This window comes from Lonchura striata, chromosome 8, assembly GCF_046129695.1.
Source record: "Lonchura striata isolate bLonStr1 chromosome 8, bLonStr1.mat, whole genome shotgun sequence".
NCBI lineage: Eukaryota > Metazoa > Chordata > Aves > Passeriformes > Estrildidae > Lonchura > Lonchura striata.
In genome coordinates, this window is record NC_134610.1 from 35,737,076 (window position 1) to 35,762,719 (window position 25,644).

The 25,644-nt window shown below is 44.0% G+C and overlaps 1 protein-coding gene across 5 annotated transcripts in view; it reads right to left on the reverse strand.

The window, feature by feature from the left end:
* FN1 (fibronectin 1) overlaps positions 1-25,644 on the reverse strand; it is a 51,505-nt gene that overhangs the window by 16,998 nt on the left and 8,863 nt on the right. For 4 of the 5 annotated variants that reach the window (XM_021537222.2, XM_021537223.2, XM_021537221.2 and 1 more), the window contains exons 8-26: positions 25,392-25,571; positions 23,761-23,937; positions 23,173-23,325; positions 21,229-21,357; positions 19,604-19,747; positions 17,766-17,887; positions 16,383-16,560; positions 16,082-16,258; positions 14,412-14,540; positions 14,200-14,289; positions 13,468-13,662; positions 11,893-12,165; positions 8,702-8,968; positions 7,067-7,161; positions 6,585-6,753; positions 6,228-6,314; positions 5,286-5,477; positions 1,465-1,647; positions 97-186 (exon numbers count right to left, since the gene is read on the reverse strand). In XM_021537222.2, coding sequence (XP_021392897.1) covers positions 97-186; positions 1,465-1,647; positions 5,286-5,477; positions 6,228-6,314; positions 6,585-6,753; positions 7,067-7,161; positions 8,702-8,968; positions 11,893-12,165; positions 13,468-13,662; positions 14,200-14,289; positions 14,412-14,540; positions 16,082-16,258; positions 16,383-16,560; positions 17,766-17,887; positions 19,604-19,747; positions 21,229-21,357; positions 23,173-23,325; positions 23,761-23,937; positions 25,392-25,571 — 3,030 coding nt within the window. Of the gene's footprint in view, positions 1-96; positions 187-1,464; positions 1,648-2,694; positions 2,968-5,285; positions 5,478-6,227; positions 6,315-6,584; positions 6,754-7,066; positions 7,162-8,701; positions 8,969-11,892; positions 12,166-13,467; positions 13,663-14,199; positions 14,290-14,411; positions 14,541-16,081; positions 16,259-16,382; positions 16,561-17,765; positions 17,888-19,603; positions 19,748-21,228; positions 21,358-23,172; positions 23,326-23,760; positions 23,938-25,391; positions 25,572-25,644 lie in introns of all 5 variants that reach the window. The other variant, XM_021537224.2, reaches the window with a different exon arrangement.

The following is a 25,644-nucleotide window of genomic DNA, read 5'->3' on the forward strand; positions in this document are numbered from 1 at the left end:
CCAAACTGCTTGGCATCATCACAGGAAAAAAAATGTAAATCAGTCCCATTAATGAATTCTTAAAGGATGGCATTACCCACATGTGTATCCAAGTACCTGTTTTCTGGATTCCATACAAAGGTGCACTCTCATGCTGCTCAGAAACGCTGTAGACTCTCACCAGATATTCAGTGCCAGGGAGCAGGTCTGTGGAGTTGAAGAACAGGAATCTGGGTTAATGTTTCTTTGCTAACATCAAGAAGTTAATCAACCTATACAATTTTAACTGTGTTTCTGAGGAGACAATCAGGTTTTGCCTGATGGAAGATCTGAGCCTCTGGGACAATCAAAAGTTTAAATCAGTTATTTTTGTGGCATTACGGTTCCTTGCAGTGCTTTATCATGAATGAGCATGATATCCTACTTCATTGCTTCACTAGTTTGTGGAGATTGACTAGAAGCAATTACCTTTTTACAGGGTCCACTCTAGTTATCTACTAGTTTAGCTATGCACCAGGCCAGAGCTTTAGCTGACATAAGCTGAAACAGGGCCAAGGATTTCAAAAACAGCTGTCCTAAGTCAGACAAGCTCTAGACTTAGTTTTTTATTCTGAACACAGGTCTTGTATCTCACTTAACCAGATTCTCAGATAGAGTAAAAATCCCCAGCTATAAATACAAGACAACTTTTGCCCCAAAAATTAATGTCAGCTTTTGGTAAATGCCCATATTTTGCTGCCATGTCCAGTAAGGTTCCAAAACAGGATGTGCTTTCTGGTCTGAGCATACAAAGTCAAAGGAGCAATGACCTTTTGCATATTCTGATCCTCTCCTGAACCTCTACACTGCAAGTCCTTGACATTATTGGCAAACCAGGTTAACAACATGTATTTACTGTTAATACCTAACCAGGCTACAAATCAATGCAATTGCCTCATAGCCTGATTCACCACTGTCCTTGGATTGATAGAAAAAAAGCTTGCCTGTGGTTTGGCTTTAACTTGGGTAAAGCTACAGGCCACATCCCATTTGGTGTGGGTTTCTATGAGGCTACTTGCAACATCACTTTAGATCAGCTGAGAATTTGGCCAGCCACACTTAAACAATTTTTTTTGCCTCATCTTGCATCACACGGACCTTCTCACCCTCTACAACTACTTGAAAGGAGGCCATAGCAAGGTGGGGGTCAGTCTTTTCTCCCAGGTAACAAGTGAAAAGACAAGACCTCAAGCTGCACTAGGGGAGGTTGAGGTTGGGTATCAGGAAAAACTTCTTTCCTGAAAGGTTGGTCAGGTATGGAGTCACCATCCCTGGAAGTGTTCAGGTGGTGTGTGGATTGGCACTTGGGGATATGGCTTGGTGGTGAGAACAGCAGTGCTGGGTTGATGACTCAATGACCTTTGAGGTCTTTTCTCTTAGTAATCTTACAATTTTATGATGAGGGGCTTCTCATGTTAGTTTGACTTATGCAGGTAACCCACTTACTTGTTAAGATGACCATGTTGTCTGAGGGTGAGACTGTCACCTCCGCAACGTCATCCTCCTTCTTGGCGGGGGAGTAGCGAACCAGGAAACCGCTCAGCACGATGGAAGTCGGGGCAGTCCAAGTCACCCTCATGGTGTCAGGCCCCACATTAGTGAAGCGCAGGTCAGTGGGAGGAGGCACAGCTACACGGCAAAGAACAAACCTACCTCAGTTGTCAGGTTCATATTGCTCAAGATGTCTGTTAAGGGAGTCAACCACCAGAGAAAGTATCTCATGCACAACTGACTACGGCATCAGACTCATGCAAACAGACTTCTAAACTACATTTGGTTGTACTACAGTTAAGAGAAAAATGTGTCTGCACTACTGTCAGGCTGCTTTAACCTCCTGGCAATTCCCGATATGTTAAATGTACCCCACGGGGCTAATTTAAAAACAAGGTAGCAAGTTTCACTAATGTGCTTCTAGCAGCTGGATTTTGCATTACAGATGTGGTGCCAAGAGAGGTTTAAAGTTGCCATACAGCAGCTTACAGATGGAAAAGTAATCTCATCTAGAATCCATACATGCACACACAGGAGAGGAGAGGGTATATCACTAATTTCCTATGACTCTACTTCTACTCATGTTGAAGGATTTACAGCCTCAGGACTTTCAAACACAACAGGATTTCATGCAAGAACCAGTTTCCAGCTCTCCTTCAGCTCATGCACTATAGAGACCCTTAATGGTGTGGCATGGCTGTCACTGGCATGTACTCAGGGAGTGGTGTCCATCTGCATCCATTGGGGCATTGTGGAAAGAGTGGGGCCACCATGGAAATAGGCTGCTGGAAGCACAAACAGCTGTCAAGGCTGGAGGGTGTCTACTGAGCTGCTCTGCCCTTTAGCACTCCCATTTTGAGGCATCACAGTTTTAAAATCTGGCAAACACACAGCTCACATTTCAGGCTCTTGATTCCAACTGGATCCTGGAAAACTGAACAGCAGAAGGTGAATGAGCCTGGCAAGTCTGCAGCCATTCATGGTATTAGAATGCCTCCAATTCAAGAAGGAGCAGCGCCAAATCCATCCCCAGCTGCCATGTGGGGAAAGGAGCGAGCTGGGTCTGCCTGGCTTCCCCGAGCGAGCGGCTCAATTCCTCTTTGGACAAAGCCCCAGCACCCCAACAGCCAGTGACAGCCAGTGACACCATCCATGTCACAAAACACAGAAGTTTTCAAAATTCACCCGTTTGCTGTGTCAGAGTGGTAGGGGCGCTCTCTCCGCCATTAATGAGTGTGATTACACTGATGTCGTAATCAATGCCCGGCTCCAAGCCTGTCACTGTGTAGTATCCTACTGAGGAGTCCACAAAATCTTCAAAAATGGGGACACTTTCTCCTGCCGCAACTACTGTGATGCGGTACCCAATAATGGTGGAGGCATTTAACGGGGTCCACCTCAGGCCGATGCTCGAATCAGTTATGTCAACAAAGCTTAGGTCAGTGAGCTGGGGCACCTCTAATGAGTTAAAGAGCAAACGGGAGAGGCAGAGACACACGGAGGCAAAAGAAAGACAAAGGAGAAAAAAGCAGTGTTCATCACTATTAACATCGACAGAACTTTGGAAGCAATTGTGGTGATATGCACAATTTCTCCTGGGGTTTGGGGGAAAAGGAAGAATTTTGGTGGGGTGGTTTTTGTTGTGTTTTTGCTTTTGCTGGTTTCCATTTGTTTTCTTAGATTTACCCTTCAATGCAGTCTTCCAGCTGCTTCCCTGGGCAGACAGAAGCTGAAACCCCAATCCCCTCAGAAGCTGAAACCCCAGTTTATCTTTACACATATCATTTTTAAAGAGCCCTACATGAGGCACTTAACTTACAACAAATTTACTTTGAGCAATGATAGGCCACAAAGACCCATCATTTTCTGACAAAAACAGAAGCAGAAAAAACACAGCCCTTTTTTCTTTCTACAGGTAAATTACAAGAGAGCAAAATTTCCTAAAGTGTAAATAAAACAACAACTCTGTTGATTGACCCTCTAAAATTCTTGTTTTGTTCAAATGGTGAATCTAACTTTTATCACTGGGATCATAAAAATATCAACTCACATGAAGAGGCTAAATCAGACCCTCAGCTGGTGAGAACCTTCACAAAGTTCCAGGGCAGATCATCCACTGTCTGAACTATTTACGGTGCACTTGGAAAAAAAACCTCAAATCCCTGCAATGGCTTGAGGATCTGGCCCAGAATTCCTCAGGTTCTACTTACCAACTAACTACTGCAATATATGCACTAAAAACAGATGATATGAAACACTAAGTAACAGAACACTCCCCTTGGAAACATGGAATTTGTTAAAAATGACCTTTAGATGGTATTAATTTTGTAAGAGTAACAACATCCCCGAATTCAGAGGTTATGCCCAGCATATGATGTGGCCAAGAGCCTGACATACGTGGCTAAAATTGTTCAAAATACCAAGTTGTAGCCACTGAATAAGAATGCCCTTTAATGACCTTTTGGATGCTGCCTAAATTTCTATAGGGAAAATAAGCACAGCTGGGATTGTTTTCCCTACTGATATTATTCCATTAGCAAAGGTGTTCATTTCCTGCGTGTTAGGATCAGCAGAATTGGGCAGGGAATGGGGAATTTTAGATGCATGTTCAATTGACAAGGGCCAAACCTTCAGTTGCTCAAGTCAATAAACTGGTATTGATTTAAGGCACAAGATTTGGCTGTGTAACTTTATCAGGGTGATCCTGAAATCAGTGGGAACTAATGGATGTTCTTCCTCACTCAGGATCAGACATCAGTGAGTCAAAGATGCAGGACTCTGTATACAACCTGCTCATTACAAGTTAGTTTGAAAAGAAATTACGAGACAGAAATATTGCTTTAATAACAGTGGTTTTGTTCTATTTTGATGTCTTTGGAAAACACTTATTTTACAGAGCAGATAAAAACAAAAAAGCCAGTTTTCTGTAAAATAATTGTTTATCCACATGGAATGCATGTACCATATCACCTTTAAAGAGTTGTAAAAGCCAGACACATACATTCTTAGCTTTCCCCCACCAGAAGATGGTGAAGGGCTAAAGCCATTACTGCATAACTATGCAGCATCACAGTATTAGTTAACCCCAGGGAGCACACAGCACTTCAGTGAAGCACAGAAATTTTAAAGCAGTGTTACAAGAGCAAGCAAACATAGTAGCTGGCATCATCTCAGAGCAGAAACAAAAACAAACAAAGCCCTCACAAAGGAGAACTAAATGCAACCATTTGGGGAAATGCATATTAATTTTTCTACTGTGGCTACAAAGGCAGTTTCTGCAGTCCCCACAGATGTCATTTGAGGTGGCACACCCCACACTGTGTCTCAAGTGCTACAGTGATGAACCTTTCCATCTTGGCTTTCCTCTCTATTGTGCTCAAGTGATCTTCTGCAACTAGTACTGCCAGAATTTCTCCTGTGCTCACTTCCCACTCATATCTCTGCTCACCTACTTCTTGTTCCCACCAGCTGTGCTCCAGATGCTGGGGCACTTCAGGGCTAAGTTAAATCCCTGTTGGTGCTGCCCAGCTCAGTGTACTGATACAGAAGATACATGTGCTGACCACCAGCCTGTGAAGCACAACACAGGCTGCCCATGTAGAGAAGTACACGGGTGTAAGAAATTCTCTTACAGGTTGGAATGTGGCTATTCTGCTTCTTGAGACTAAATGTGAAGTCTAAGCCCTCTACCATCAGCCTAATACAAGTCCTGCATTGTAGAGCTCTTGTGCCATTTGAGCTTGGGCAGCTGAAATTGCTGCTCATCCTTTCGTTACCTGGTGTGATGGTTTCTGAGATGGGCACACTCTCCTGGTCGTCCTTGACAGAGTAGACACTGACATTGTACTCCACACCAGGGTTGAGGTTCTCAAAGGTGCAGGTGGTCTGATCTGCACCCACCACCTCCTCCAGGGTAGAGCCCTGCTGCCCATCTGTGGGAGCAGTGGTCACACGGTACCCGCTGATGCCTGAAATACAGAGCCCATGTCAGGAGTTTCCTAATGGATCCGCTTCCCTTAGTCATCAGTGCAACAGCTGAGGCAAAAGTGACATTTTACAAGTGATTCTGCCACCCTGGGCCCAGCAGGAAGAAGGTTGCTTTGTCAAGCACCCCTAATTGAGTTTCCAGGAGCTAGCCATGCCACCCTCATGGAATTTGTCTTCCTTCTGACACCTCACCAAACTGAAAATCTCAGGAGTTGAGAGGAATTTCGCTCAGGACTCACTCAGGAAAAGATTCAGCTACCAACAGAGGTTTTCAAAAACTTTCAATACGTCTTTTATGGGAGTCAGTTGTGCAGCTCCCATCAGCTACTGTGGGAGAAGACTTCATCCTGAACATTATCAGAACTTCCACATTCACTTTCCACAGCACAAACTCATTTGTCACTTGCAGAAATCTTTGTTGCCTATTCTCTTTCCTTCCCTCAGACTATTTTTCAACCACTGGAGATACTTGAAGAAAACCTTCAAATCCTTAAAACTGCTGAAATATTCTGTCACATTCATGCTCCAAAGCAGCATTTTACACAGAATGTATATCATTAAGATTCCTACAGCAAGTTGTGAATTAGAACTTTAAATATATCTAGAAACATGTACATTTTTCTTTAAATTAATCAACAGCTAATTTCTCATCAAACTGCAAGGAACCACCGAAGAAGTGTTAGCATTCTGCTACAAGAGGAAGTTTGAGCACAGTGAGTTCACATGGTTACCTGGAGATGTGCTTCTCTCCCAAGAGACTATCAGGATGCCAGTGTCAGGATTGGACTTCAGGCGCAGGCCGGTCGGTGGGGCCAGTGCTGCAAGTGTTCAGACAAATGGGTCACTGATAGCACTGACAATCATGCTGGCTGCCTCAACACCCCTTTCCCCATTATATCCTCAACCTTTAGAATTAGCCAAAAATACTCCCCTGAAGCTGTGTCCCTGCATTGCATGAACCAGTGCTACTATCACCTATGCATCGAAAAGAAAAAACAGACCAGGACAGGGAGGAGAGACCAGAACTGCCTCCCAGAAGGCAGCGGGGAGTGGGAGAAGGAATGATGGTGGAAAAGCAGGTGCCATACGTGTAGTGACTCTCCTGACGATGGGGGTCTCTCTCTCCTGGCCATCCATCAGCACTGTCAGGCTGTAGGTGTACTCCACACCAGGGGTCAGCCCAGAGATGACAATGCTGCCGGAGTCGGAGATCACCTCGCGGGGAGCCTCTCCGCCCTGGCTTGGGCGCACTCCCAGCTGCAGGGCAGAGAGGTTTGCTTTTCAGTCACAAGCTGTCAGCACCCTGTCTGATCATCCAACAGCAGCACTATGGGCTCTCATGCTGAACTCCAGCTGTTAGGCCTGTAACTTGTGGTCTAGCTGTCCCACTTGACTTGAAACCCCACCCTGCACTGACTTCTGTCACAGCTCCCTGTAAGTAACAGGCCCTTTGCACCTCTCCCATTTGTGCTGCCATCTTCACCACAGTCCATAGGAAATGGCTTTAATCTGTCCCCCCCACCACAGTGAAGCAAGAGGAAAAACCAACACAGGACTCAGCTCTTCCTACCTTGAAACCAATCCTTGGGGCAGGTGTCCAGGTAATGACAATAGAGGTCTCAGTCACTTCTGTGTTGAAAGGAGGAACAGAGCCAGCAGGCTGATCTGTGGAGTGAATTGACCAGAGTTCAAGTCTACCTGCTGTGATTCCTCCAAACAGTTTGAAAACCTGACCTACAGCAGCAAGAACAGCCAGAGGTATGAAATGAATGCTGAACTAGATCACTTTTGAAAATCCAGTGATTTGGAAGAGATCTGACAGATGATTTTGTCTGCTGCTGTGCTTGACAGGCACAGTATGCAAGTGGTCTAATAATAGCCAGAGCTTTTAATCCTGAGGTAAACAAAAATACTCAAGTGGATGCATGATGCTCTATGCATCCAGCTTCAAGAATCTGGGGAATCCTGGTTTTTGGCATGATATCTAAAGTGTTCCTCAAAACTCAGCTGTTTTTTTGGTTCACCCACCATATGCCTTCCAATCAGCAGAACACCACACCCTTTGTCTGTCAACCAGCTGTCCCAGCAAGGACCATCTCATCCCTTAACAACATCTTGTGAAGTCAGCAGAAAGGAGCCAACGTCAGTCTGAGGCATCTGTGGTCTCACTGACATCTGTCAGAAGCATCACACAGAAGCCAAAGCCTTTGTGCATGCCAGAATCAGCCTAAATAACAAGACTGAGTTTAATCTGAAGTGGCCTTGTTAGTAATGTTATTAATGAAGAGGCTTGCTTAATCAAATCTATAGTCTCAAACTGGACTGGTTTCATTCAGACAAGCCAGAATTTGAAGGCAATATTAAGTCTAAGATACCAAATCACATTCTCATTGAGGAATATTTATAGATAAGACTGTCAGCAAAAAGCACCTTGCCAATGTCAACAATGTTACTCTGATTAAAAGTTTAAGCTCTTATTTTAGTTTCATATTGTTCTAAAAGAAACCACATTCTCTTTTGAAAAGAGGATGTGGTTCTGGGCTTGGGTGGCTTTGAGTTTTGTTAGTTTATGTGATGGCATCATCATTATTTAAATACTGGATCTATTTGTTCTTTTCAGACATAGGTGGGGGCTGTTACAGAACTCCCTTTCCCTCCAAAATTTGCTTAAGATTTCTTCCAAACCAGCATCACAAATAAAGATGACTGAAATACAAACAAAAACAACAACCAAAAAAACCTACAGAATACAACATGTATGTCCGTTTGGGTAACTGCAGTTGAGCTGCCTTAGATGGTATTGCTAAGCTTAAGAAATGACTGCTTTCAGCTTTATGTAAGTACCAGACTAATTATTCCTTGTCCATTTTAAAAGCATTCTTTCCTTGATTTGTCATGCCAAAACCAAGCAATTAGGAAGATCGAGTAAAATTAAATTTCTCTGACATTCAGTTAAGGAAAAAGTGAGATACCAGTAGTAAGTTTTCCCTCTTGTTTTTAATAATCAGGAAAGCTGAAATGTATTTTACTAAAAGCTTCTTGATGCAAATAGCTCTTTTTCCTGCCACTGAGTTTAGAAAGAACAACAAGGAGCTGGAATGCTACTTCAAAAGGCTGCCTCTCACAATAGGCACTTTCAGCACAAGTTCTGAAGAAGGGCCATGGTACAAAAGGAGACTGTGATGTGTGTGTGCGTCTCACTCACAGGTGGTGAAGACCCCGGTCTCCCTGTTGCTCTGCAGGTCGCCTTTAACCGCCACAAGGTACACGGTGTACTCAGTGCCGGGCTGCAGGTTCCTCAGGAGGTACTTGGTGGCAGAGGGTCCCACGTTGTAGGTGCGGGGCTGCCCTCCTCTGGTGGGCCCTGCTGTCAGCTTGTAGCCCGTGATCACGGCGCGGGGCCGCGTCCACAGCACCAGCACCGAGTGCTCCGTGGTGTTGAGGAACCGCAGGTTGGTGGGGGCATCGAGCTCTGGGGAGGCAAAGCAGAACACCCATCAGCTTCCCAGCTCAATCTCCACCTCACCCCCACTTCCAAACCGTGGTGTGCACTGGGCCTGTGTTTCTGATGTATTGTGTGAGGGCAGCAGAAGGGAAGAGAGAAGGTGGGACCCTGAGAGAGCTGGAAAGTTGTTTCACTTCTACATCCATGCCTCAGTGCCATCAATTAATACACCAAGACAGGCAGACCTGAGCACTCCAGGCTGCAATGTTTTGGGTTGCTGCCATCTCTGCATCCCATGGGGAAGGCAGCCTAAAGGTTGACCCCAACACACTCAGGAATTTCAACAGTTTCTCATGAGCTCTGAGCATTTTTTAAAAACCAGCTTGGTTTAGACTTGTCAGTGTAAGCACGGAAACCTAATTTTAGCCCTTTTCCATGAAAAAGATTTATTCTTTTAAATCCTTGCCCAGTCCTCTCAAAATCCCTTCCCAAAATAAGCCATCCCTACTTTGTCATTCGAATGTCAAAATAAGTAATAGTCAGCAACTTTCTGCAGAAAACCAGCTCCTAGATCTACTTAAAAATATTCACACCATGGAACCGACCATCCAGCAATTCCAAGCATGCTCATCTCTCCCCTGGGACTCAGGGAACAGCTCTTAGCAAGTTTCCTCCCCTTTTTATCAGTGCCCCTGGGAAGCTGCTGAAGCTGATAACCTAGATAACTACATAAACAAGAGGCTGAGGCAGCTCAGCTCCTTCACTGGAGCCACAGTGACTGGTGGAGATGTCACCACCTCTGGCTGAGGCAAGGTGAGGCTCTGGAGGGTAATTTGCCCCCACAGCAGGCAGGGTAGCACTGGCTGCAGCAAGGAGTTCACATGGCAAGTCTCCCCACTTTTTCTAGGTTCTAACCAGATGTTGAAATTAACAGCAATGAGGTTTCATCAGTGCTCTTTTTTGCTGGCAAATGTTTTTTTCTCCTTCTGGAGAAGTAATATTTTGGCAAAAAAATCTAATGTTTCATCACTCTCCCAGTGATTCAGCAGGAGAATGGTTTTGTTCTTCTTGTTTTCTCCCATTTTTGAGAAGGAAGGGAAAAGGAAGTGAGGCCTTCCTTCTTCCACTCCTGGAAAAAACTGGGGAGAATTCAAATAGAAAAAGGGTGAGTGTAACCCTGCTTAAACCCATCTCCAACCTACAGGCTGAAAGTCAAGTTTATCCCCTGCTGGAACTTTAGAACTGGGCTAAGTCTCATCTGACAGAGATCATATCTTCCTAAAATGTGTAGCCTAAAGTCAGTTCCTTTCTGCACAATTTAATTTGCCAGCTCTATTAGGCTTTTATCACTTCCTCTCCCCATACTAGAGGAAAAAGGGGAAGATTAAAAAGCCACACACACACACTTGGAGTTTATTTGTAGACTGCTTTTTAACGGAAGGCCAAAAAGAGAATCACATTTACACCGTGGGAAGAGACTTTTGCTGCAGAGTTTTCCTTGGGAACCCTGAATGATTTCTGTTTCCCAGGACTTTCGATTACAGGATGCAATTTATGTGAATAGTTTCTGCAATGTGGTTTAGGCAAAGCAGTTAAGCGGATGATCACAGCCTATGGAAAATGGTTCCAGACATTTGTGACGGGCACTGTGCTGTCTGAATTAAATGTCTATACTCCAATGTACACCTCTGTGGAGTTTCAGAGGAACCCTACACCTAGCCCAGGCTCCTCAAAACAACCACAAAAAATTACAGATCTAGCTGGGAACTGAGCCCTTCTTGTTCTAAACGCTTCCAAGAGAGTTCAGATTCTTAAGTCGCATCCTTGCTTTTGAAAGCCTCGCTTGAAAGAGCAGGGAGGGTGCTCACACCATCTGTGCTGTGCTCAAATTAGACACTTATGGCAAAGGATGGACATAAGGATCCCATTCTCCCTGCACAGTCAAGGGACAGGCACTATTCATTGCTCATAACTTTATGGATGGAAATATAGATATTCCTCAAACAGCATGGCTATATTCAGCTGATTATCCCATTTCCTTCCCTCTCATATTACTAAGAGCCAGGCTGGGTTCTCAGAAGTTGGTCTTATTTACTGAAAAGCATCAGGAGAGCAGCAGATGCACATAGCTGAATTTTGTCCCTTTGAATAAAGTGACCCAGCCAAAGAACATCACAAATACCCACTCACCCTTCTATTGCCCAATAAACAGGACCTGATCAAACTATGTCCTGTGTTCTGTCTGATCTGCTCCTCCTTAATCAAAAATGGAGATAACCACCCAGATAAAACACATTCTTCCATCTGAAAACCTACATCTTGCCCAGCCACTGCTCCTCTCTCTTCTCTGCCCTGTTGCAAAGCAAAAAGCAATGCCTGACAAAGTGCATTTCTCCTCACTCTGGTGAGGTGCTGCACTGCCACTAGATCATTAGCAATCAGGTTCTGAGGAATCATGCATGATCCTTCCTTGCATGTGCAGGCACAACTGTTACTGCTGCCAGGGGAACCAGATAGGTATGGAGCTGTCAGAAGGGAGATGGGGACTTTCAGAGAAATCTCAGCAAGGCTTCCAAGTCATACTGAAATCTGCCCTAAGGTACCAGCAAAAGAAAAAAAATATAAAAATCACAGGCTGTGATCTGTGCTGTAAAAGAACTGCAGGGTCCATCAATTCTCAGTCAGTAATAAAAAAGTTGAATTCCAGCCATACAAAATTGTTTTAAAGCACCATGAGACTTAAACTCCCATTGGAAAGCCCTGGAGGAGGATAAATCTGCTGAAGAGATCATTGTTAGAATGAATGAATTCCCAGCCCTGTCATCCTACTGATGGGATACCTCCTGGGCTAGAACTGTTGCACTTCAAGTGCTCTGTTTATACATTTCTCCAAGCAACAAAGAAATCCACACTTCAAAAGGCTGAAAAAAGCACAGAGGAAAGACACTTACTGGTGGTTTGCTCTCCAGTCAAAGGTTTGCTCTCCCTGCCCTGGTTTACAGCAAAGATCTTGAAGAGATAGGTTGTTCCTGGGATCAGGTCAATGACTTCAGCAAAAGAGCTCCTGGTGATGGGCAGTCTCTGGCCGTGCTGGCCAGGGCGGTTGACAGGGATCACCTCCACCCGATAGCCGGACACTTGGCTCTGGGGTGGGGTCCACATGATGGTGATCTTGATGTCAGAAACCTCCACAAACTGCAGATCTCTGGGGGAAGGCACTTCATCTGAAAACACAGGGGTACAACAATTGTCAGAGGGAGTCCTTAGCAGAAGTTATAGGTTTCCACGGATGGAAAAAAAGAGTGAATTTTGCAAGAACAACGACTTGCCCAAGAATATTTACCAAATTAAACAGTCAAGGTAACCTCACTGTAAACATGCCTACACACATTCCCAGACAAGCAGACTACAATTCTAAACATCACAATCTACTTTAAAGCATACTATGTCTTCAGAAGGTATCTTTCTGTGACTGAAAAACCAGATGTAATATGCTACAGAACTTCACGTATATGCAGAACCAAAGCCTGAGGGGAAAAAAAGTACTCCAGGGGTTGGAAACAGTAACCTCCTTCTAAAATTAAAAGAGAGGATTTTAAAAACCCACAGCATGTTCTGAATGTCTGTGATTAACTTGAAATCCACCTTTTATAATTAAACAAGTTCAGAGGCTGATCTGGCCTTACTATAGTCAAATGCAAAATGCAGTTCCCTCAGTGCTGGGCCACAGTACTGTACCCTTGAATTCCTGTGTTTAAATTAAGTTCCTTGAGACTAGGACTGATAGTGCCCTAAGGTTAACCAGTGCACATTTTTGGAAGATGCAGATGCCAAACCGTAAAATCATTGAGCTGAGTTCATTCCTGGTAAATTCCCATTTGCAAACACGTGCTTGCAACTTGCAAGACCATGAAATTCCACTGCTTACCACATCAAATCCCAATTCTTTCACTATCCCTTCTTTTGGTTTGGTTACTCAGTCCAACTGGATAACTAAAGAACCCTGAAACCAGAAGTTTTTTAAATACTGAGTGCCTCAAGTTTAGATCCTACAGTGTTGTTTTGGCACATCAGTCAATGCTGAGCAATCTCCTATCCCCACTGACTGCAAAGGAAAATAATGGGTAGGACTGGAAGGGAGAGGGAAAAGTCAGGTGAACTATCTGAATATCTGTTGTGGTGTCTGAGTACATAACCCTGAACACCTGCAAGCCAAGTGCTGGGTCAAAATGATACACCAGGCACTTCAGAGGATTTCTTAGCAGAATCCCTGTAAGATAAATTGGGAAATTGATCTCTCTTCTTCAGACAATGCAAGACCTGCCTGCAGTCCAATCCCTGGAATGATAACCCTCTTAATGCAGTGTGGTGTCTTGACTGTGTTAGTAAGTATGATTTTACTACATAACTTCAATACCAGTGAAACTTCCAAGTCAAACCCACAAAACCAGAACTGAGTTCATTTAAGCACTCCCTTAGCTACCAACAGAAATCTCAGTGACTGAAACCCAGAAGATGAGCATTACCTGTGCGTGGGACCCCAGTGGTTTCCTGCTGGATGAAGACAGGAGTGCTCTCCTGGTTTTCTTCCACAGCATAGATGCTGATGTTGTACTGAACCCCTGGCATCAGGTCACTGAGTGTCACAGAGGTGGCAGTGTCAGGCAGATTGAGCTCTGTGCTGCTGCCCTCCACAGAGGGTACATAGACAATCCTGTAGCCTGAAGCAAGAGAAATATGTAATCCTCAGCACAAACAGTAAGCACAAAGAATGCTAGAAATGAGGGCTGAACTGATCTCCCTGCTGAGCTTTGATAAAAATAGTCTTGAACTTCAGCAGGACCTGTGGCCTGCCTGTGCTCACGTCCCATCTACAGACCACACACTCACACCACCTTCCAAGGCACAATCTGACTTGGGTTAGAATCTCTGAGGTCTGACATGTGGATTTAGGCCTGTACTGTTCTCATGCTCATTATAGGATGGTCTGGATGACAGATACAAATATAAGGTCGCAGGGCTTGTTTTTATTTAACACAAATCCTGAAGGAATTGTTTTACATCCAGCCTTCTGCATTGCTTGGTTCAGCCACTGAAGCCAAGGAAATGCTAAACTGCCCATGTGCTTTCCAGCTGGTCTCTCTGACCAGGCAGAATTTTGCACCACCTTTGTCCCAGAGTTATATTTAATTTTCTTTTTCACCTACATTTCAGATTCTACCAATAATGCAGAATAAGTGCATTCCAAGTGGACAAACCTGTGATTGGAGCCTGTGGTCTGCTCCAGCTGATGACAATGGATGTGTCATCCACACTTTCCACTGTGTGGTCGGGTGGTGCATCAGGAGCTGTTTAAGACAAACACAGGAGAACAGCAAGTGTGAGGGTAAGAGGTAACAAAAAATTCTTGAGCAAACAGTAACAGATTTCTAACAGCTTTTGAAGTGCAGCAACAGCCAACCACACATACCTGTAGTCTGTGAAGTAGACAGGATCAGATTCTGCTCTCCTTCTTCAGAAATCTGGTAGACATTAACAATATACTTGCGACCAGGAAGCAAGTCAGGGATGTTGACAGAAGTGGCTGTGCTTGGAAGATCTGAGGAAGGCAGGAGAGAAAAATTTGTTTTAGCAATTCCATCTTCTTGCCTTCTCTCCAAACTAAATAATTGAGAAGGCTGTTCTAATCTGGGCTAAGTACAGTCTTCCTGCAATAAAACAACAGTTTCTCTGCAACACATTTGATTCACCTCAGAAGAGCTGTGTGGAGATCTGGGACCTGCAACCAAGGACAGCAAGGCTTGATGTGGGATATTGCAGGGCAGCTTGAGCAGCAGCCCCTGCACATTGTAGCTATCTCAGCTGAATACTCATTTCATACCCTGACTGTTGAACTTTCAGTAGAGAAATGTATGGAAAAACTTTCACATCAGTAGGTTATGTGGAAACACTGACTCATGAGTGAAGAAGAATGACATTATGAGGGCTGGTGAACTTCTTTCCCTTTTCCCAGATGTCCACCTACATGCCAGATGTAGAAAACTCCCCAAGAAGCAGCTCCTTGCTGACCAGACTGAAGCCAAGCATCTTAGGGGAAACTGGGGATTGCCTTTCAATCTGCCTGTAAACCTCTGTCTGCAGACAGACAAGCTCAGGAGCTGCTTCACAGCACAGCTCAGCTGTCTGGGCAGAAAGAAAAGTGGTGACAATGCTGGCAGTCCCCACAAGAGCCACTTCTGCTCAGTGTGCAAACCCATGAGTTTAGGGGAGCAAGATTCTAGGAAGAATTATTAGGTCAGGAGACTGCTGTTCTTTTTGTCATGTTCTTCTACCACACTCATGTCCCAGTAACTATTATAACTTCAAATGCTTGAGGTGAGATATTGGTATTACCACTGTTTATACAGGAAATTAGGAAAAAGAAGTTAAAATGAAATTACACGTAGTGGTGCCATGGGCTCTACAGTAAACACTGGAAAAAGTTTCAGTTCCTGTGTCTGAGTCCAGCGCCTTTAACCAGCTTCCCAGCTCAGCTAAATTGCCTTATTATCAGAGATGAGGAAGATCTGATCCAAACAAAACTGACACAGCAGACTGGAACATGAGATATCCATGAGATAAGCAGCTATGAGAGGACATTTCAGAAAGAGTTCTCTCTGGAGAAGGACAAAGGTATGCCAAAGGAAATTATCCAGGAGGCAGGTTAAAAAAAAAAAAACAGATTTGGTTCTCTTCTCATCTGATGCTCATTTCAGTGAGAAGCCAGTAACTTTACATGATTATAAAAGGAAAAAAACTGAGTAAATTAATGGAGATAAAAATAATTCTATCTACTCAGAGTAATAACTCATCCACTACTCCTGACTCAGGCAGTTTTCCTCTGGAGAATTTGGGTACAGTATTCTGAGGGAATATTGCTATTTACTTGCCTTGTTCTCTTCCAGCTAGTAATGGAGAAAAGACAATGAACTAAGTGAGTTTTTGATCTGATCTGCTCCTGCTACTCTCATATCCTAACTGAATCCTACTGAAAGACAGGGAGATGTTCACTGTTGACACCAGCTCTACTGACTGCCACAAAGCAGTGATGCCCTGGCTGTGAGCAATGCTTTGGTCTGGCACACTCCAGTATTGTCTCACCAAGGTACTGTGGCTCATCACCCTCCTCGCTCAGCTCATACTCAACACGGAATCCAGAAACGGTGTCAGAAGCAGAAACCCAGGAGACAACAAAGCTGTTGGATGTGATTTCAGTGACAGATTCTGAAGTAGCAACCACGGGAGGAAGAAGAGTTGTCTCTCCTGAAACAGTGTTGCCTACAAGAGGGGGGAGAGAGAGGTTGCATTAAACATCACTGCTTTTGTGTTCACTGGGATGCACAAAGCTAGGACATGGGTGAAGGAAATGAGGTTTTCCTGGATGTCCCCCTGCTCAACTCACTTGTCACTGCTGTGGTGCTGGTGGTGGTAAAATCAAAGCGGGTGACTTCTTTGTGGCCATACTGCTGGACACTGATGAGCTGTCCCTCATAAATCACACCAGGCTTCAGGCCTGAGATGGTGTAGGAGTTTCTGTGGCCAGGGATAGTGGCTTCCTTCCACTGCCTTCCTGAGTTTTTCTGCAAGAAAAAGGACATTCAGACAGTGAGAGACTCCCTAGGCTGCAAGCAGGGCAGTCTAGTGACCTAACCTGCTGTGTGGTCACTACTCACTGTAATATTCAAACACAGGTATGACCTGAATGGCTTTAATGCACAGACTGAATCAACTCAAAGGAGATGAGAAAAGTATGCCAAGAAGCAGGACCAATGGCATTGAGTTATTAGGTCTTACATGGGTAAACTAAAAACAACCTAGCTATGAACTTTGCCATTTAAAAGGGGCATTATTTGTTATAAATTCAACTCATTCCTTCACTAAAAGCACAGTAAGGCATGAAGTAGTTCCTGGAAAAGATACTTTTGAAGCTTGTTCATAATAATACACTAAGCCATCATCTGAAAACAATATACAGAGAGGTTCTTCACTTCTACCCTGTGTTTGAACTCTATGGGAAGCTTTAAGATAATGCTCCATCCTCTGAGGTTTGTACTCCAGTGCTTTAAAGTCCATTTCATTCAGGCCTTCATCCAAGATACACTGAAATCAGTAAAAAGTCTTGAGTGCCTTGAATGGCTTTGGATCAGGGCCTTTATTGTTCTCTTAATAACAGGCAGCATTGAGATACTAATGCTCTTAATCATTAGTGGTCTTCTGTGAAGCTGTACTCAGGGGAGCTGGAAGACAGCTCATCTGTGTTGGTTAAATCAAATCACTGCTCACAGAGGAACCAGCCAACAAGCTGTGGTTAACCAGTTTTGGTTTAGACTTTGGAGAAGATGGGAGTGACTGTTTATTTAATCCTAGACTAAGCTGTTTATGACTTCATATCCTAGTCATTTTTACCTCCACATTACTAGAATAAAATGTTTCCCAGTAGTTTCTGGATATACACAGTATTTATTTGGATGAAGAAGCTTCCACAAGGATTTATATTCCTACAGTATGGAAGGATATAAACTTGTCCACTTGCTGTACTAGTGCTTTGTTTAATAAAATACTTTATGAGCATAGCAACCAGTGAAGTTTGGGCAAGAAAACTTCAAGTGTTTATACAGCACTGGCTCTCCTTGATGCTCAAGAGTAGCTGTTGACCTCAAGAGGACAAAGACACTGAATAAGCAACTCAAGTTTACCGAAATTGTGTCAGCCACTTCTTTCAGACACCACAAAAAACCAAATAAAGTGCTCTTGAGGAACAAATGATGACAAATGTGGCACTCACAGGTCTCCAGCGCAAGATGTACTGGGTGATGTGAGATCGTTCAGGAGCATTCCACTGGATGGGGTGGGAGTTTGGCTGATTTGTACTCTCTGTGATGATCACCTGAACAGGTCCAGCTGAGCCTAAAAAAAAGAAATGCTGGTTTTAATGTTGTGGAGTCATCAAAAAGCAAGAAATTTGCATGGCTCACTATTTGTATACATGGGAAATCAGTTCTATTTTCTTTCTATCCTTAATCCTTCATTACTACCTATAAAACCAGTAAATTCTGTGGGGAAGTTAACGTGCACTGCTTGGGTCCATTTTTTGTAAGCTACCAATGAACTGGAAAATGGGAAAGGTCTAGTATAGAAAAAGTCTGCAAAGCAAAGTTTTGCTGTTCAAAGAGATGGGAGAACTTCTCAGCAAATAACTATTTTCTTCATTAATATCTCCTGCAATGGCAGCAGGGAAGCTGATAAAAACCATCTGCCAAATCCAAGTTTAATCATGCAGCACGGTGAGAGAAAAATTCTGATCTGACACTGAATACACCCTGAAAATACACAGTAATCTTCTACTATTTTACTTAATTTCTTAATCAGTTCATTTGAAACACTGAATTTTCATGACTCCGCAGAGGACTCCACAGATAGTGAGACTTTTCTTCCACACACAAATCACACCAGAAGGGTAGGTGGAAGTCCTGAGACAAAACAGGCCAATGAACTGATGAAAACACAAGTTCTGCAGCACTCTAATGCTTAAGACTACTGATTGCATTTAGCTAGGTCAGGCTCAGGCCTATTTCCTCCAACAAGCTCTCCAATAGAGGAGGACAGGTTTTATGAGCCTATAGTTATCCTTTCAGTCCCTTCTGGCCTCACTGGGGAGGTGTCACTGAACATGCAGCAGCACTGTCCTTATTTCTGTTCTCAGAAAATCTCAGCTAAGAGATCCCTGGAATCTACAGGAAAGTGTTTTAGCCACACCCTCACCCCATTCCCAACATTTCTAATAATAATTTATTTGGACATCCATGTAATATATATACTTGTTCCCATTTAACAGGATTTCTAGAAAAACAAACCTGTGCCCACAGGCAGAAAATTTCAACGCTCACCTAACCCAAACCTACATTCAGAAACATTAGATTTGGGTTATTTACACATTTTTAGTTACTCTTATGTCTAAAGCAGCCTTGAGCCCTGGTCTCCAGGCTGGAGGCATGCATATTTCACATAGCTCAGGGAGATGTTTAAGCAGTCCAACAGGAGTAAATGAAGCTCAGCAAGCTTTAATACTTCATCTTATTCAGATTAAGACAGTGGCAGCTGCAACCTTAAACAGGCAAGTAGAGAGGTTCCCCTTTATATTCTGTTCGGGGAACTGAAGCTGAGCAACAAACAGGCATTGCCCATCCCTATATAGAGTTCCTGGAATTGCTTGGACAAACAAGAGTTCAAATATTTAATTTCTTTGGGGCAATGATCAGGAAAAACATTTTGTTCCATGATGGATTTTTGCTTCTGTAATGAGCGAAAAAGGAAGAACTATATGTGAGTTTCAGGAAATATAAGCTAAAGATTACACTTGTGATATCACTAAATACCAAGAAGCAATGTAAACCCAAGCTCTTGTGAGCTCTGAGGGTGATCCTCTGAAATAACCCCGCCCTCAGGAATAGCTGCAAAAGCTTGAGCCCCTCTTTATAAACCTCTGACACCTGCTTGTGTCTTTGTTTTAAAAGGAAACCAGAAGGCATTAGGTACAGAAACCTGAACAGGTGAGGGGTGGAAAGCTGACCTCCCTCATGTCTCAACTCAGCAGATGAGTTCATTTTCTGCTGGGCTTCTTACCTGGGTAGGTCTGCAGAGGCTGGCAATGCCATTCTCCAATCCCACGACCATAGCAGTAGCACTGGTATCTGACCCCATGGACATACTTCTCCCAGGAGTCTCCAATTTGGTAGAAGGTGCGGGTTTCTGAGTCCTGGCACTGGTCTGAGGGCACAAGAGGGACAGTTCACCACAGTGAAACCACAGTGAAACAGCTACAAAAAAGTCCCAAAAGACTTTTGCACAAGGAAATGCAGCACTGATGTTTATTTGCAAATATAGGTACATAAAGTGGCAACAGAACTTGAGTCTCAAATCAAGGTTGTTAATACAGCACTGCATGCATTAAGTTGGATATTAGGGGGCTAATTCAGCTCTGATGCATTTCAGTAGGTTCTTTCTTCTAGAAAGAATTCCATCCACTCTGGAGCTCAATTCTGCCCTGGCCAATTGAGTTCATCTCTCATCCAAAGTTAAATCATGTTGCTTCTCAAAGAGATCAAAGGCAAAAATTCCTCCTGCCTTCAGCAGAATTCATTTATGTTTTAATAGTTCCCAGAATGCTTTTATTTCCAGCAGAATCTTTCCAGATTTACCATTGTATAAACCAAAGGGGGACAGATCCTGAAATACAGCACAGTGCAGCACTTCAGCACACTTTCTACTCTGACAACGGCATATATGCCTGGCTCTACAGAAATTTTCAGTGACTACTAGCATTGTTTTCTTGGATAAATAAGAACTTGGTTTAGAGAGCCAACAAAATTAAAACTTTAATTGCACTTATACAGATAGCTGAAATCATCCCCCCACCCCTTCCTTCAAACTAGTAATTTTCAGGAGCTTCACAATCTACGTTCCTTGAGCAAACATGTACAGATACTACTGTGAATAAAGCAGAGCTTCACAACTAGTAATTTCTAATAGATTTTCTTGGCAATAGCTTGAAGCTCTTTGACTTAGTAATTGCAAACCAAAGAACCAGGTCATATCTTCCAGTCAAGGTCTGCTAGGGAAGTGGGGGGGAAGAAGACATGAAATCTCATTCCTGCAGAGAATCTTGATGGTTTTAACTAACCTCCAGAGCCCTATTAACATGTGTTCTCATCCTGAGCTTTCTCTTTGCTAGAACAAAGGGCAGCCAAAAAATCAATTCAGTCCAAGGTAAGTTAACATACACTAGTGCTCCTTCCTCAGTTCAGGGAGAAAACTCTCAAAGATTTTAGGATAGAGAAAGGTAAGAAAACTGATCCTAGCATCAGGGCCCAGCTGCATGTTTTATCAGTGTTCAGGCTGAGAGCCCTGCTAAGCTGACAGCTGAGATACCAGAATCCAGCCAAATCACCACAGCCTGAGGCTAACTGCCCTGCTACCACAACCTGTTATATTTTACAACATATGCTTGCCACAGTCGTGGTTCTTCTGTGGCAGGTGTGATAATCCAAGCACATGTCCTAAATTAACAAATGCCCTTTCACTTACCCTCCAGCAAATGCAGAGCTGCTTTTACTTTTGTTTTTGTACAATTCAGGACAGAAAGTGGACAAAGACTGGGCCCAAACTCACACACCAGTTTCTCCATACTACAGCCAGTTTGTACAGAGCCACAAAGGGTGTGTGGCAAGTGGGGACAGCTGGTGACTCACCAACAGGATCACACTTCCATCTCCCCCGGCCCTGGCCAAAGCAGGTGCAGTTCAGCATGTGCCCCTCATCATGGCGCTTGTGGAAGGTCTGGTTCACGTCGTAGGTGATGCCATCCACAATGCACTGGTCTGGGGGAGAGAGTAGAGTTTATCAGCAATAGGTCTAAGCATTGAGACAGAACCCCTCTGCCTGGAACATTATTCCCTCTGCTTGATCAGCACATAGACTGACCATGACCAGCTCCATCCAAGCCAGAAAGGAGCCCTCCTTTCTGTAGTCTGTGACACTCACAGCCCTGCACACACAGCCCTGCTTCCAAGTTCATCTATCAGCACTGTACAAATAAGCAACACTTGCAGTAAAGAGGTCTGTAGGACACAATCCAGCTACAGAACTGCCTTGTTGCTCCTTCAGACAGATTCCACATGTGAACAAAAATCTAAAGCATCACACTGACTCTTCGACCATCTCTGAGGAGCATCTCAGCTGAAACTCTCCAGCCTCAAACCACTGCAACTACACAAGGAGAAAAGGGCTGTTCCAAATTTATGAAGATGCAATTAAGTACAGCCATCTTAATGATGTTATGCTGCTGGGTATCTCTGCTACCCTCTGTAGTAATCTGAAGGCAGAGGCAGGCCTTTTACAGACACAAGATGCTGTTGGTGCCCACCAGTCTACTCTTCCCTCATAACACAGTAACCAGACTCCATGCTGTAGTACAATGGTTATCACTCTGTTAGGTTCAATGTCCATCTGGGATCTGGCCCAGAATTCCTAAAGCCAGTCTAATCACATCAAGGAGCAGAAAGACAAAACAAACATGAAAACAAGCTTAGAAGCAAGTTGTTTTGTTAAGTGGGACCCAAGAGACCCAAGTTCAGGTCTGGAGTCAATCCTGGACCAGCTGTCCTTGGGGAAGTGAGTCCACGATTCCCATGATTTTGTTCCCCATGGTATTTTCCCACACCATGGGCACAGCATCTGGATAAACCAAGGAGCACTCAGACTCTCCTGCAGGCACCAAGGTCTGGCTGCTGTGTTTCAACAGCTCTACTCAGATAACCTTTGCCTTTTGAAAAAACAAAGCACCTCTTCCCTCTCCTCAGCAAGTAAGACCACTTCATCTCCAGAATGGAACTGCAGAGAACTAGCTGTGGAAGTGGAAACAGGACTTGCACAGACCAGAACTTTGAGCAGTGTCTTTCACACTGAAGGGAACACATTAAAAAACCCCTTCCAAAGCCCTTGAGTGAGCCTTTCCCTATAAATTATATCCCACTTCAGCAGTGGTATTAAAGAGTCCTTTCTTGGCCTCTTGACAACAACCCCCCTGCCTTTTCCAGACATGAAGCCAATGCTGTGAGCTAGCTGCAGGATGATCAAATGTCTGTGCTTTTAAGTCTTTTTTTGGTGTTGCTTAAGTACTTCTCCACTTGGACCACTCACACAAATGAGTAAATAAATAAGAGTAATCTCCATGTTTTCCTGCCAGTTTTTCATATAGATTAGCCAGCAAAAGGCTAATCCAGCACAGAGGAATTGAACATTTCACTGCAGAACAATAAAACACAACAGCTCTGCTTTCAAACTTCAGACAAGTCTGGAGTTTCGTCTGTTCCTGAGGCAGGGAGGTGCCTATACTGAGCTCTATGTAAAGTCACAGTGCTGCCAATACCTAAATGTAGACTAAAGAAAGGAGGGATACCACAACCAAGACAATCAAGGTTTGCTTCTGCTTGAGAGCCTGTGAAGGCTGGAATATACTTTTCCAGCACATAAACAAGACAAGAACTTCACAGCTCCTCTAATCCACTTCCTACTCCAAAGAGCAATCCACAGTTCTTAAGTGTGGACTCAAGCCCACAATGACAGCAAAGATTACAAATTTCTCCCACCTCCCACTTAGACTGAAGTGGTGGTATCAACATGAAAATCAGTACCTCTGAGCTGTGAATAGGCAATGCAGGTCCATTCTCCACGGCCATTTCCTACACAAGTACATCTCATCATGTGGCCCATGTCATGCTGCTTATCCCACTGGTCCCCAACACGGTACATGACACCATCATTGGTTGTGCAGATTTCTTCATGAGCTGGGTGAGAAGGATATTCATGAGGCCAGAACTGACAAGATCTTGAGGACTGAGACCATTTGCAATGCCCCTTCACATCAGCTAATGGTTTCTGCATCTTAACAAGGAAATTTTAGGCACACACTCCAATTTAGGTTCTCCAGCAGATCTACACCAGTTTGCACCAGCTGAAGAACATGCCTATCATTGGCTTGTAGCAAAGAAGCAATGAAAATTGCCTTCTCCTGGCACTGCCTAAATCTCTGCTAGAGGTAGATAATGAGGGGAAAAAAGGACAAAACAGAACTTCAGAAATGCCTTCAAGGACTTTGGGCTGAGACTCAGCTCATTAGAAGTCATCAGTACAACATCACCAACAACAGAGAGATCTTCCCTTTCCAGCTCAAAGAACCACATACAGGTGCTTAATAACCCCTTTATGGCTCTCAGCCTTACCAGCCATGGGGCAGAACCCAAACTTCTGGTCAGCATCGTAGTTCTCAGTGGTTCCACACCACTTCATGTTGTCCCTCCGTCCCTCAGAAGTACAGTCGGTGTAGTTGCGGTTGTTATACAGGAAGGGGAAGTGGCACAGAGCACCATTGGAATTGCCACCACGTGTCTGGACCAAAACTGTACGAAAAATGAAGAGAACAGATGCAAATTCAGCCTGCACGGAAGAGCTTGGAAAACAAACCACTAGCACTACTTTTTCCCCACATGTGCCCTGTATATAATCCACAGGCCTTTTTCTTGGCTTTAATTAATTCAGATGTGGAAACATAAGCTTCATAAGCTTTGCATAAGGTCAGGTCAGTTCAAGCTTTGCTCTGAAACGAGCTGTAGAGCCAGCCATGGGAATTCCCAGGAAACAGGGAAAACCAAAGCTTACTGTGCTTGGTAAGTAGCTTTGAGGATGCCTTCTCTCAAGGCCTAAGGAATGAAATAAACTCACAGCTCTCAGCACACCTGTATTATCTCTGAAACTATTTCCCAGTGGTGCCCTTCAGCTCTAAGGGAAGCCTTCACCATCAGGAAAGGGTTACAGCTCAGTTATATACAACAGGACAAGCCAAAACCTCCCTGCAGGCAGGAAGCTTCATGTTTTGCAAGCAGCAGTAGAAAGAGGGCTGTAATCTACCTGAACTAATCACCTCTTGAGCAACTCTGCTTTACAAATATTGGAGAACAACAAGATATTTACTGAGATTTTTCTATAACACATTTCTCTTTCCAAAGTGTATCACAAGAAGCCTCTCTGAAACATGATCATATTAATGGACAGGGACAGTGTTTGGGTGTTTTTTTGGGGGGGTTAATTTATTTTTTAAAAAATAAAGTATTTATGCCCTGCAGAAAAAGGCTTGACTCTTATCAGGAAAAAACAACCAAAGTAGAACAGAATTTTAAAGAAAGTGTCTACGCAGTGTAAGAAGCAGTATTTTCATGTGGGAACATGAAATATTCATTCCAAGGTCAGATCCCAAGAAGCTGCTTGGACAGACACTGCTCCATGCATGTCTGACAGACACTCACGACATGCAACCACAAAGGTAGATAGATCTGTGCTGTGAACACTGACCATCCACAGACAACAGGGAATGCTGATGCCTTAGTCATGCCCCAAATCCTGATCAGTGACCACAAATCACAAGATCACTGCTATATATGGCAGCCTGGCTAGACAGCCAGGATGGAGGGAGTGACAGGACTGCACAAAATGTACTCCATGGACATCCTTTCTTTGCAGCCTAATATGGGCATTGCTTGAAGCAGTTCACCCGAGCAAAGCCAGAGATAAGCAAGCATCCTTTGGGCCAAAGCTCCACCATGACCAGGTACTCCTGCTCTAAGTTCATCTCAGAGAACAGGACTCAAAGGGTACATCTGTAGCACCCTCCAAAGATACCAGGAGCATACAAGTACTCTGTCATCAGGCAGCCCTCCATCTACAGCACTGCCTTGCTGCCTTGAGTCCTTCCAGGCTGCTGGAATTGGTCAGGCAGCCTGTTCCTGTGTCCTCTGCTCCTTCCTCCATACCTCCATCAGGGTCACATGCATGTGAAGAGCCTGTGAGAAGAGCTCACCATTCTGCTCGGTACAGAAGGAGTATCTCCTGTCCTGCTCAAAGTTGGAAGTGGTGCTGCACCAGAAGTGCCCATCCGTGCGGCCTTCGGTGGTGCAGGAATAGAAAGTCCTTCCATCATAGGTGAAAGGCAGGACACAGGGCTCTCCATCAGAATTGCCACCATACGTTTGGGTCACGGCTTCAAAAAGAAAATCACAGCATTAGACTACAGCTTAAAGCAATCCCCAAATTTCAGGGCTCCAAAACAGCAA